This window comes from Podarcis erhardii (assembly GCF_964252035.2).
Source record: "Podarcis erhardii genome assembly, chromosome: 4".
Classification (NCBI taxonomy): domain Eukaryota; kingdom Metazoa; phylum Chordata; class Lepidosauria; order Squamata; family Lacertidae; genus Podarcis; species Podarcis erhardii.
Window position 1 is genome coordinate 97087252 of NC_138508.1, and position 13397 is coordinate 97100648.

Below are 13397 nucleotides of genomic sequence, written 5' to 3' on the forward strand. Positions count from 1 at the left end.
GGCAGAGTCCAACCTCCTCCTTTCCTTGAACACCATAAAAAGCTGTACCAGAGAGTTGGGGAACCTCTGAAATGGCATGTGATCTGGTGGTGGAGTGGGAAACTGAAGGTACCATTATAGCACAAGCTGAAGCACACTCATACAAGGGAACTTTCTGCATCCAAGATAATGTTCCTGTTCAAATATCCAAAAGCAGCACCCACATTTTGTGCCATTTCATCACTGATAGTGTCATGTGATGTCACGGTCAGCTTACTGTCCTAAATCTCTTTCTTTCATGCTTCTGATACTGAATTATTTCCACATGTCTTCAGTACAATTCATATCGTTGCCATTTGCCACTTTAATTTGTTAAGTTGATTTTGAGTTTTCAGGCCTGTCCTCTAAAGCCTCTTTATATCAATTAAACAATTCCAGGCTGCAAATTAGAACTTTATGCGTTCCCTTGCTAAACAGCTGTTTGCAAAAAACAGTAGTAGATTGTGCACTGTGCTTTGGTAGAAAGATAAATGAATCTACCGTATTACATTTCTTCCATCTCTCCTACGGGTCCGTTTTCTAGGCCAGTATAATATCTGCTATTAAAAAATCCCCAGATGCTTCTGTTATCAAAGTTTTATGTGGGGTTTTGTTCAGGGTGTTGGGAATTGCAGTTCTGTGAGGGCTCTCCTAAGAACTTTCAGCACCCTTCACAAACTACAGTTCCCAGGATTCTTTGGGGGAAACCATCACTGTTAAAGTGGTGCAAGAGATCTATAAGATGTGGAGGAATTGGTCACAGCCTGGCACAATTTCCCCCATACCCGTTAGGTTAAGTGGTGAGAGATAAGGCCCAGGCTTGGGCATAGATGTGATGAAATGGGCATCTGACCTTGGTAAGACAAGCATCCTGTTTTTCAGTTCTCATTGTGTATGTGACTCAACTTCTATGCATGCGTCAAACTAAGGTGAAGAAATGCCTCTGTACAGTGGTACTTCGGGTTAAGTGCTTAATTCGTTCCGGAGGTCCGTTCTTAACCTGAAACTGTTCTTAACCTGAAGCACCACTTTAGCTAATGGGGCCTCCCACTGCCGCCGCGCCGCCGGAACACGATTTCTGTTCTCATCCTGAAGCAAAGTTCTTAACCCAAGGTACTATTTCTGGGTTAGCGGTGTCTGTAACCTGAAGCGTATGTAACCCGAGGTACCACTGTATAACCCTGTGTAATCTATGCACTGTTGGAATTCACCTTGGTGTCTTCCTCAACAGCTGTTGCCCTTTGCCAAATAACTCTCCTACTGTGTTTCTCATGGGAAGTGGAAGTTTTTTCCCCATGACACAATGTATGGTGTGCATGTGACCTTGAACGAAAATGTCCTCTTTATTTTCTTGATGACGGAGAAGTAAACGGGATGCGCTCTCTGCTTCCTCTCATAGGTCCTTTCCCAGAGCTCCCAGGTTTCACTTTTGCTCAGGGTTTGCGGGAATATAAGACAAGTGTGGTCACAGTGCACATTGCACAACTGCCCTATCCAGACCAGCAGTCATGGCAGGGAATAAAGTAACAGAAATGATTAATGGGTTTTGTGACCAAAAGATTATTTGCTTTTGGAAAGTGACAATGTGAAATTGTCAGCAAGGCATTTGACAAGGTGCCCCATGATATTCTTGTAAAGAAGCTGGTAAAATGCGAACTTGACTATGCTACCACTCAGTGGATTTGTAACTGGCTGACTGACCGAACCCAAAGGGTGCTCATCAATGGTTCCTCTTCATCCTGGAGAAGAGTGACTAGTGGGGTGCCACAGGGTTCTGTCTTGGGCCCGGTCTTATTCAACTTCTTTATCAACGACTTGGATGATGGACTCAAGGGCATCCTGATCAAATTTGCAGATGACACCAAACTGGGAGGGGTGGCTAACACCCCAGAGGACAGGATCACACTTCAAAATGACCTTGACAGATTAGAGATGAATTTTAACAAGATGAATTTTAACAGGGAGAAATGTAAAGTATTGCACTTGGGCAAAAAAAAAAATGAGAGGCACAAATACAAGATGGGTGACACCTGGCTTGAGAGCAGTACATGTGAAAAGGATCTAGGAGTCTTGGTTGACCACAAACTTGACATGAGCCAACAGTGTGACGCGGCAGCTAAGAAAGCCAATGCAATTCTGGGCTGCATCAATAGGAGTATAGCATCTAGATCAAGGGAAGTAATAGTGCCACTGTATTCTGCTCTGGTCAGACCTCACCTGGAGTACTGTGTCCAATTCTGGGCACCACAGTTCAAGAAGGACACTGACAAACTGGAACGGGTCCAGAGGAGGGCAACCAAAATGGTCAAAGGCCTGGAAACGATGCTTTATGAGGAACGGCTGAGGGAGCTGGGCATGTTTAGCCTGGAGAATAGGAGGTTAAGGGGTGATATGATAACCATGTTCAAATATATAAAAGGATGTCACAAGGAGGAGGGAGAAAGGTTGTTTTCTGCTGCTCCAGAGAAGCGGACACGGAGCAATGGTTCCAAACTACAAGAAAAAGGATTCCACCTAAACTTTAGGAAGAACTTCCTGACAGAAGAGCTGTTCGACAGTGGAATTTGCTGCCAAGGAGTGTGGTGGAGTCTCCTTCTTTGGAGGTCTTTAAGCAGAGGCTTGACAACCATATGTCAGGAGTGCTCTGATGGTGTTTCCTGCTTGGCAGGGGGTTGGACTCGATGGCCCTTGTGGTCTCTTCCAACTCTATGATTCTATGATTCTATGAAATTCCAGCCTTATTACAGCTTTGAAAGTGACTTGCTGTTGCTGGTTTTGTTCTTGCTACTGTGCCTATTATACACTGTGTGTGCCTATTATACACACAGAGAGAAAGAGACACACACACATTAAATGGGCTCAATTCAATGAGAATTAAGCATTTTAAAATCCCTTCAACCTTAGTGAACTGTATATATGCTTAACGCTATTTAATTTTGACTGGATTGTGCCCTATATACATGTCAATAATAAGCAGCTAAGGTTGTAATCCTGTGCATGTTTGCCTGAACACAAGTACCATTGAGCATATTGGGAGAAATGTGTGCAGGAGAAATATGCGAAAGATTGCACCGTAAATTTCATAGGAATACTGTCTGCATTGCATCCAATTAGTTACTGCACACTAATCCTGTCTCTCTAGAATAATAGTTCAAGTGGCAACTGTTGCTTTATTTTCTTTCAGAAATTTATTTCTCTGTTAGATTTTCTTGAGAGCTTGTGATACGTAATTTCAGCAAAAAATAGGAATGGAATGAAATTGCTTTGCCCTGGATACGTTAGATTTTGGTACTGGTGGTGTGATATTTTTGTCTGCTTTATCAACACATGTACAGATGGATATTTTGGTTGCTTGCAAAATCATTGCCCTCTCCCCACTAGAATCTGGAAGGAGCTGTATGTGAAAACGTCCAAAGGGAGCCATCTAGTGTCTTAAAAAGCATTCTACTCAGCAGCAGAAAAAATGAGCAAGAACAGGCTGGGAAACTATCTAGTAGGAAAGCAAGAACAAGCAAATTACAATTGGAACTACATGCCTTCACTGATGGCTCACTGGTATGCATGTCCACTTAGAAGCCAGTCCCATTGCAAATTCAATGCAATTTACTTTCAGGTTGGTGTGTAATAGGGTTGAGGCCTATATCTGGTCCCCCTTCCCATCCCCTCCCCTCCCAACTCACAAGCAACTGCGAAGGATCCCTCCACAATAGGATCCCACTGTTGTGAATGACTCAACATCTGTTCCAAAATGAGTCTCACTGTGCTTCTGTTGGATCTGGAGCCACGGGGGTGGGGTGATCCGCGTAGGGGGTGGGGCATCACATGGGGGCACTATGGTAATCCGTGCAAAGGGGTGCCACGGCGAGCTGCCCACAGAGTCCGCCTGGCGGACACAAGCCCCATGCTGCCATTTCAGGCAGCGCAGGCCCCAAGCAACTCCCGGGAGAGATGCATGGTTCGGGTGTGATGCAGGCCAGGCCCCGTGGTAAGTGCCGTCCCCCGCGGTGTACCATTTTGTTACCCCCCTCAATGGTGACACCTGGGGTGGGCTGCACCCCCCTTCCTACACCCCTGACCATTTACAAGATCTCTATCACAATGTGATTCCAAAGAGATACTTTTTGTGCGGGGCTAGGGCCAGTTTGGAGGGATTTCCAGACAAGGTGGGCTCTGTTAGGATTTTTATCCAACCGTGCTGCTCCAGCTGTAGCACTATGTTTTGTGTATATCATGTGAGTGTCTGAGAGAGCGTGAGACAGGAAGTCTCAGCACTGTTGGAAGTTAGTTTCACTTCTGATTGTGTTGCTGTTCTGTACTGATGCTTAAAGAGTACAGATGGATTCTCTGCATATATAGACTGTAAATAAAGTAGCTTTAGAACTACGATTAACTCTTTCTTCTGCTATGACATGCCAGAAGTGCTCCTCTCAGGAGGGAGGGGTCACTTGTTACCGGTCTCTCTGGACTGAGAGTGTTTTACAGCCAGAGAGGACCACCGGAGAGTTGCCCTGGTGTGTTGGGAAGTTGTTTCCAACAGGCTCTGGAGTCACCCTTGAATCACCCTGCGCTCCCCCAGCTCCCTGGGAGTAGAGGGCTGGGTGGCCAAGCTGCAGTTCGCATTAACAGGAGAACTGTCAGGGAAAGCATCGGCTGCCACTGCCCTCTTTATAGGCCCTGAAGTTCCGCTGTACGCCATTTGCTCATTCACAGATAAGAGGCCATTGTTATCCCATTGAGGGAGGTCAGATTAATGTATATGTTTTTTTCTCCGAGTTATTTTATTGTGCCGAAGCTTACTGGAATCTTATATCTATGGCAAACGTTTGATATTTGATCCAGTTTCTCTTTCCCTTCCCCCTTTTATCTCCACAACCACCCTGGGAGGTGATTGGCTCAAGATCAGCCAGTGAGCTTTATGGTCTGTATGGGGATTTGAACCCAGGTCTCTCCACTTCTAGAGATCAACACTCTGCTGCACTATACGTATTGGCATACACTGCAATTATCACATTATTAATATGTATGTATGATCAGAAGGTCGGCAGTTCAAATCCCCGCAACGGGATGAGGTCCCGTTGCTCGGTCCCTGCTCCTGCCAACCTAGCAGTTCCAAAGCATGTCAAAGTGCAAGTAGATAAATAGGTACTGCTCTGGCGGGAAGGTAAACGGCGTTTCCGTGCACTGCTCTGGTTCACCAGAAGCGGCTTAATCATGCTGGCCACATGATCCGGAAGCTGTATGCCAGCTCCCTTGGCCAATAAAGCGAGATGAGTGCCACAACCCCAGAGTCGGCCACGATTGGACCTAATGGTCAGCGGTCCCTTTACCCTTTACCTTTACAAACCAGTCCCCACATACAGAATACACTCTCCATGCTAAACAGCATCAAACAACAATATTTTAAAACTAGGACGTTTTACTTCAAGCCAAAATATTGGCAGATAACTTTCTAATGAATGCCTGAAACTTCACATTACTTATGCCACCACTTCTGATAGAAGCCAATAATGAGCAGTTAGGAAGCATTACTCATAGTAGCTCTCAACTCCCTGCAAGATGAAATTGTGAATCTCTGCATCTGAACACAAGGCAGGAAACGACCTGCTGTGTCAGCAGATGATATTGGCAAGATTACGAAAGAGCCCAGAGGATGACCAAGGAAAATTCAGAGTGTGTAGTGCCCTCATGTGGACAGCAAAATAATTACCATTCACAGTGACTTAGTAAGACAGGAACAAGCTTAAATTCAGTTTCAGATTCTGTTACTAGTTTTGATTCCAAAAGAATCACAAAATGATGTTGACTTAAGAATGGGGAAAAGAAATGGAAAGAAACCAGAATTAGGAGATTCATGCATCCCTAGACTCCACTGAGCTGAAACCGAAAGCTAAGCTTACACTTTTTGTTTGTAGACTAGTTCTGCACTTGGGGCTTAGCTAATGTGGAACTATATGCTTATTTGCCTCACCTTTCCAAAGTTAGGTTTAGTTTAAGTCCCTGGCTGAGGTTTACTGCAGTCACTCAGGGCTTCTCTGCCAGAGGAGAGCTGCAAGTTTTTACAGGATCTTTTCTGGAAACCAAGGAGCTGAACTGCAGATTTCGAAAGGATTACCCATCTAAGATTTAGCTCCTGCAGATCCAGTTGCTATACCCTTGTTTCACCTCCAGCTGATGATGAATAACTCAAATGATTAAATATCATTCATCTTCTGTTCACACTGACATTTAGCTCACCTGTCTGCTTAACTTCCTTTTACCTTCATGCTTAGTCACTTGGGTGGAGATGCTACACAAGCTGGATCTTCTCCCTTGCACTAATCCTTTGCTGATGGGTCACAAATGGACTGTTTTCAAAAAAATAATAAATAAATCCCTTATTACAAACTGTGCCTTGCAATGAGTAGCTTCGGGAGAAGGCTGGACATGTTTATGGCAGATGCTTTTGAACTTTCTGTCTGAACTGGACATGTAGATTATGCGTCATTATGAAGATGTTTTTTTGGTGAGGCTCACAGAGCACCTAGGGACGCGGGTGGCACTGTGGGTTAAACCACTGAGCCTAGGACTTGCCGATCAGAAGGTCGGCGGTTCCAATCCCTGCAACAGGGTGAGCTCCTGTTGTTCGGTCCCTGCTTCTGCCAACCTAGCAGTTCGAAAGCATGTCAAAGTACAAGTAGATAAATGGGTACCGCTCCGATGGGAAGGTAAACGGTGTTTCTGTGCGCTGCTCTGGTTCGCCAGAAGCGGCTTAGTCATGCTGGCCACATGACCCGGAAGCTGTACGCCAGCTCCCTCGGCTGAAATAGCATGCCATCGGCTGTGGCATTCCACCCTTTTAATTGGACTCTCTAATGGACTCGAACTACTGTCACGAGGAAAAAGCACACTGCACATGCTCAAAGGCACTTTTCTTCACCATCCCATGGTCTGGCATTTAAAACGGATTCCGGGGCTAAGCCCTGGTATAATTTAAAAGCCACAGGTGTCATGAATTTGTAACGCAATGTACAGAAAATAAGATGCAGTAATTGAGATTTGCACAAGTATATGCTTTACTTCTATGGATTTTAAATTAATATTCTAATAATAATAATAATAATAATAATAATAATAATAATAAATTTATTTATATCCTGCCCTCCCCAGCCAGAGCTGGGCTCAGGGTGGCTAACACCAATAAAATTACAGTAAAAGCATAATAGGAAAAAAACCAATTTAAAATTCAGGTTAAAATGCAATTTAAAATGCAGCCTCATTTTAAAAATAGCCCATAGATCAAAACCTTAAGGGGAGGGAAACATAAGGGTCAGACTGAGTCCAAACCAAAGGCCAGGCGGAACAGTTCTGTCTTGCAGACCCTGCGGAAAGATGTCGAGTCCCACAGGGCCCTAGTCTCTTGTGACAGAGCGTTCCACCAAGTCAGGGCCAGTACTGAAAAGGCCCTGGCCCTAGTTGAGACCAATCTAACCTCCTTGAGGCTTGGGACCTCCAAAGTGTTGTTATTTATGGAACTTAAGGTCCTCCGCGGGGCATACCAGGAGAGGCGGTCCCGTAGGTACGAGGGTCCTAGGCCGCATAGGGCTTTAAAGGTCAAAACCAGCACCTTAAACCTGACCCTGTACTCCACCGGGAGCCAGTGCAGCTGGTAAATCGCTGGATGAATGTGATCTTGCGGCCAGGACCCCGTAAGAAGCCTCACCACAGCATCTGCACCTGCTGGAGTTTCTGGGTCAGCTTCAAGGGCAGCCCTGCGTAGAGTGAGTTACAATAATCAAGCCTGGAGGTGACCGTCGCATGGATCACTGTGGCCAGATCAGGGCGAGAAAGGTAATGGACCAACTGCTTAATACGGCGGAGATGGAAAAATGCCATCTTTGCTGTGGCTGCAACCTGCGCCTCCATGGAAAGGGAGGCATCGAACGTTACACCCAAACTCTTGACAGAAGGCGCTGGCACTAACTGAGTCCCTGCAAGAGATGGGAATTGGTCCTCCAACCCCATGTCTTCCCGACCTAGCCAGAGGACCTCTGTCTTCAAAGGATTTAATTTCAACAAGCTCCCGCACAGCCATCTGGCCATAGCTTCCAAGCATCTGGTCAGTGTGTTTGGGGCCGAGTCAGGGCGGCTGTCCATCAACAGATAAAGCATATTGATGACAACCCAGCCCAAAGCTCTGGACAATCTGGGCAAGGGTTAATGTCTTCTTGCATCTTGGCAGAAATTGCTGCTTGAGGGAGATGTAGATTTGACTGAAGTGCATTTCTTATTCAATTTGCATGTGAATGCTCTGATCTGATTTAGAGATCCATATTGCTCCTGAACTGAACGAGGAGGGTTGAATGAGTTGAACAGCAGGCCCCCTTGCTGTTAAGAGATTAGACAATTCCTACCACCTTATACTTCTGTAGTTGATAAAATGATATGCCATGAACACACTCTTCACACTTTTGCCAGTATGTCTTTGTTATGCATAGAAGCAGATCCCCCCCCCCTTCGCAGCCAGCAACTGTGGTCCTCTGATGAGGCGCTGTTGCATACCTCCAAGGTGCGCGTAGCATACAGCATAAACTGGGCTTTTAGTGTTGCAACTCCAGCCTTCTGGAGTTAGCACTTGAATTCAGGCAAGCAGCTACTGAAGACAATTTTTGTGTGACCCAGCCAGTCCATGGAATTAACTGCATAATTCTAAAAACAAAACAATTTTATATTTAATATTTCATTGTACAATGCTCCAATAACGTTTAGTTGTGAACCAATTTATAATTCTGCAAAATAAATGTGAAACGGTCAGGGCCCTGCTCATTTTGAAGGGGAAAGTGACCAAAACCATACTAATATGACTTTCATATCTGATGTAGCACACAAGATTGTCTTGAGGTGGGTGGAAAGGGAAGATGAGTTTCTGTAAAGTGACCCTCACACAGTGTGTATGGTTATTGTAAAGTGGAGTTTCTACAGGACCCAAAAAGAACATGGACATTTAATTAGTTACTGTTTTACTCCCTGGTTTTAAGAGGGCCAATTGAACTGAGGAAGGCACAAAGTGCCATCAACAATTTCTCCACCTCATTGATTTCCCCTTAGGGGATTCCAGACCCAGGGAGAAATGTAAAGTATTGCACTTGGGCAAAAAAAATGAGAGGCACAAATACAAGATGGGTGACACCTGGCTTGAGAGCAGTACATGTGAAAAGGATCTAGGAGTCTTGGTTGACCACAAACTTGACATGAGCCAACAGTGTGACGCGGCAGCTAAAAAAGCCAATGCAATTCTGGGCTGCATCAATAGGAGTATAGCATCTAGATCAAGGGAAGTAATAGTGCCACTATATTCTGCTCTGGTCAGACCTCACCTGGAGTACTGTGTCCAGTTCTGGGCACCACAATTCAAGAAGGACACTGACAAACTGGAACGTGTCCAGAGGAGGGCAACCAAAATGGTCAAAGGCCTGGAAACGATGCCTTATGAGGAACGGCTAAGGGAGCTGGGCATGTTTAGCCTGGAGAAGAGGAGGTTAAGGGGTGATATGATAGCCATGTTCAAATATATAAAAGGATGTCACATAGAGGAGGGAGAAAGGTTGTTTTCTGCTGCTCCAGAGAAGCGGACACGGAGCAATGGTTCCAAACTACAAGAAAAAAGATTCCACCTAAACATTAGGAAGAACTTCCTGACTGTAAGAGCTGTTCGACAGTGGAATTTGCTGCCAAGGAGTGTGGTGGAGTCTCCTTCTTTGGAGGTCTTTAAGCAGAGGCTTGACAACCATATGTCAGGAGTGCTCTGATGGTGTTTCCTGCTTGGCAGGGGGTTGGACTCGATGGCCCTTGTGGTCTCTTCCAACTCTATAATTCTATGATTCTATGATTCAGGTTAGGGCTCTGTAACCCACAATCTCCCACTATGAACAGAAACAAGAAACTGTAGCAGTTACCTCCTTTTTAAAATGTTCCTTTCCAACCACAGAGACACGCACAAATTGAACTAAACAACTCTAGGCTGATAAGAAATTAGGCCGGGATGGTAAACTGAGGAATGTTGTGCTCCATGTCTTTTCACTTTTGCTTATTTAGGTATTTGTACGCTGCAAGGCAAAAAGCCAGAACACCTTATAGTGCAACATGCTGAGTGTCATACCAGCGACCTGTGGCACTGATACATGGTGCGCTAATGGAGGCTCCGGTGACAGGGTTCAACAAGTGACCTTTTTCAGTCCACTTCTGCGACTCTGGAGGACAGCCCTGCAAGGTAAAGTTTCCCACCCACCCTTTTCCAAATACACCTGGCCTCAGACCACCAGGTGCTTTCAGGTAGAGCTATGAGGGGGAGCAAAGGGTGTGCGGCGCAGGAAAATGTCTGAGGTACGTAATAAAGGAGCTAGGAGTGGGACCCGTAACCCCACGTTTCAGTGTTCCAGCTAGCCATGTTGACTGTCAGAACATTCCATTATTCTCCACCCCACAATGTATGTTCCTAATTCTTTGGCCACCAAGAATGCTTAGAGCTCAGTAATTTTGGCCACCCTTCTCTCCGTTGGTTTTTCTTTATCTTAAAGTGGTCAATGATGCTAAGCAGGAACAGGGTTGATTAACTGAAGCTCACAGGTGTATGTTTGCAGTTTGACCTACTGTATTTTTTGCTCTATAAGACTCACCTTTCCCCTCCTAAAAAGTAAGGGGAAATGTGTGTGTGTGTTATGGAGCGAATGCAGGCTGCGCAGCTATCCCAGAAGCCAGAACAGCAAGAGGGATCACTGCTTTCACTGCACAGGGATCCCTCTTGTTGTTCTGGCTTCTGAGATTCAGAATATTTTTTTTCCTCCTCCAAAAACTAGGTGTGTCTTATGGTCTGGTGCGTTTTATAGAGCGAAAAATACGGTACTTAGCTTCACACCTGTGGTCTCTTGCCTATTTGACTAATTATTTTCTGTGCCGGGTGCAGGAAGGGATGTGATAGGATAATTGATTATTTGAAAATTGTATTTAAGTTGATTAATATTTTTGTATGCTGCTGGTGAGGAGGAGTGATAGCTTGCAGCGTTTGCATTATGTTTTTGAAATAAATCTAAGCAAAGATATTGCGGACAGCCTTTTATTTTTACGCCACTGTGCACACTTTGTGTTGGCACAAAAGTCCAACACTCTCCACTTAGGTTTTATTCTGCCCCCGAAAGATTTTGTGTAGATCTGCAAATTGTGGGGCTCCCTGAAGCATGCTGATATTTTGGCTATATCAAGACCAGCACCTGGGGACTGAGTTTGCTCTTAGTATATAGTCCGGAATCCTGCCCCCCGGCCATCGCTGGGTGGGCTTCAACCACCAACCTTCTGGTTAACAGCCAGATGCATGGATCAGTTGTGCCACCTGAGAGATATATGTGGTTATGGAGGACAAATGGAACACCTAAAAGGCTGGATTGAGCAGCTGGAGTACCAAGTGCCTGTAACTTACACTGTCAATTTTTTCCAGTCATAATTTGCTCACTCTACCACAGGAACTCTCCATTCTACTAAGGAAATAAGAGGCAGACTCACTATTTCTATTGCACATCCAAGAATGGCATGAGATTGCTGAAATAGATTTCTTTATTTCTGAAACATTCCAGATCAGCAGAATACAAGTTGTAATCAAGTATTAAAATCATATCCCCATAGTAAGAAAGCATTGATTAGTGCAATTTTTTTTCTTGCAAAAGGTCTATCAAAAAAGTTTTACTTCCATGAAAACCTGTTTGTTTTCACCAAACACAAGTGTTAATAAAACATTGCAATTTTATTCTTTATTACAAAGTATCGAAACCCAACCATTTAAGAGACCATCGCATCTTTCAAGTGCAATGCAATTTACGCCCTCTTTATAAATACAACACCCCCGTGATAATAAATTAACATTGGAACAAGGAAATGAGAGACAGGTTCGTGTTGACCAGGAAGTCATGGCAGTTTCGAGCAAATATAAACATACAACACAGCTGTCATCTTGTCCATCATGGCCCCAATCCAACAATATATGTACTCAAGAATAGACCTGGCATGTGATGTAAGGGGGGAGGGAAATACTCTTTTTCAAGTCCCAAGAGTGGGGAAAGGTCTAAATCCAGACACCTCGCCCCATCTCTCTAACATACACACAGACCCAAGAACAGGTGAACTGAGTATCACCAAGAATCTGACTGGAACTGGATGTGACTTCTTAAGCAGCTGAAAACCATCCATATTCCCCCATGCAGTTAGAAATATGTGTATGGATGTCTGCATCTGTGCGTGGATAGCTGTAGCTGGATTTGGGGAGATTGGCATGGTTAGAAACATCTTGAACATAACAGTACCTTACTATTAAAAAGTGTGGGGGGTGTAGATTTATGGCACACACAAAAGGCTTTGATACCCTATGATTCAAGCAAAATGTGGGGGGTGGGGTGCAAAAATACACTCCCTTGGAAAGGCTACAAAAGAAGAAGCAGGTAAGGATATGGATCTATTTTGTCAATTTGCAAGGGAACTTGTTAAAGCAACAAAAAGTAGTACACAAATCAAAGAGATCTGAACACTGTTATGGCAAAGCACCCAGAAGTCACATTTTGGCTCCCCCCAGTGGGATACTTTATGCATGTGTTTTTAAAAACCTAAACCATAATGCTGCAACGTTAATTTGACAACACTGCTGTTTGTTTGTTTTTCTGAGCAAACAACTAAGTGTAATATGTTTAGTGACCAACGACAATGACAGAAGAGTAAGAAACAGCCCTGTGTTATTCATCCAGCCTCTCACAGTTATATTTACCCAGCCAGCTGGGTAGGAGAATCTGAATTTCGGCTCGACCCATTGTCAATAGCAGCCATCCCTCCAGTTGCCGTCCCGTAGAGTACTAAGCGAAGAAAGAGGTTTTGGCGGCTGGAGAAAACTGTTTCAAGAAACAAACCATAGTTCAGGGTAAGCACTGGGGAAAAGAGTGACAACACACATTACAGAGAAGAAACTACTTTGTCGATGCATCTGTTGCCTTTCACAATGCAAAAGATGGGGTCAAGAGAGCCTTTTGACTGCGTGATTGTGAGGAAAGCAGCTGAGGCTATAGCTTCAAAGCACATTTTCCCCACTCAAAGAAGTTTGGGCACTGTAGGATTGCTGGCAATTTTAACTCTGAAAGCAGTAAACTACAGTGCCCAGAATTCTTCGAGGGAAAGAATGTACTTTAAAGGTGCAGTATGTAGGCAGCCCCAGTTATCTACGTTGTATAGGGAAGGATATCAAGAATCAAGATAGGAAGCCCCCGGGAGATGTTATGACTCCTAATATCTAAAATGACAGATTCAAGAAACACTAATAAAGAATTCAGAATTTCTCTTCTATTTTCCCCATGGACTAAACCAGGGGTAGG

General features: G+C 44.5%; 2 protein-coding genes across 4 annotated transcripts in view; one reads left to right on the forward strand and one right to left on the reverse strand.

The window, feature by feature from the left end:
- The window catches only part of RAP2A (RAP2A, member of RAS oncogene family), an 84185-nt gene extending 72123 nt beyond the window's left edge, over positions 1 to 12062 (forward strand). Inside the window, exons 4-5 of the mRNA XM_081858366.1 lie at positions 10090 to 10264; positions 11486 to 12062. The gene's annotated coding sequence lies outside the window, so the exon portion shown is untranslated. The remainder of the gene's footprint in view (positions 1 to 10089; positions 10265 to 11485) is intronic.
- Positions 12063 to 12750: 688 nt separating this feature from the next.
- The window catches only part of SLAIN1 (SLAIN motif family member 1), a 36704-nt gene continuing 36057 nt past the window's right edge, over positions 12751 to 13397 (reverse strand). For all 3 annotated transcript variants that reach the window (XM_081858146.1, XM_081858145.1, XM_081858144.1), the window contains one exon: positions 12751 to 12920. In XM_081858146.1, the coding sequence (XP_081714272.1) occupies positions 12845 to 12920 (76 nt within the window). In that variant the 3' untranslated portion in view covers positions 12751 to 12844. The remainder of the gene's footprint in view (positions 12921 to 13397) is intronic.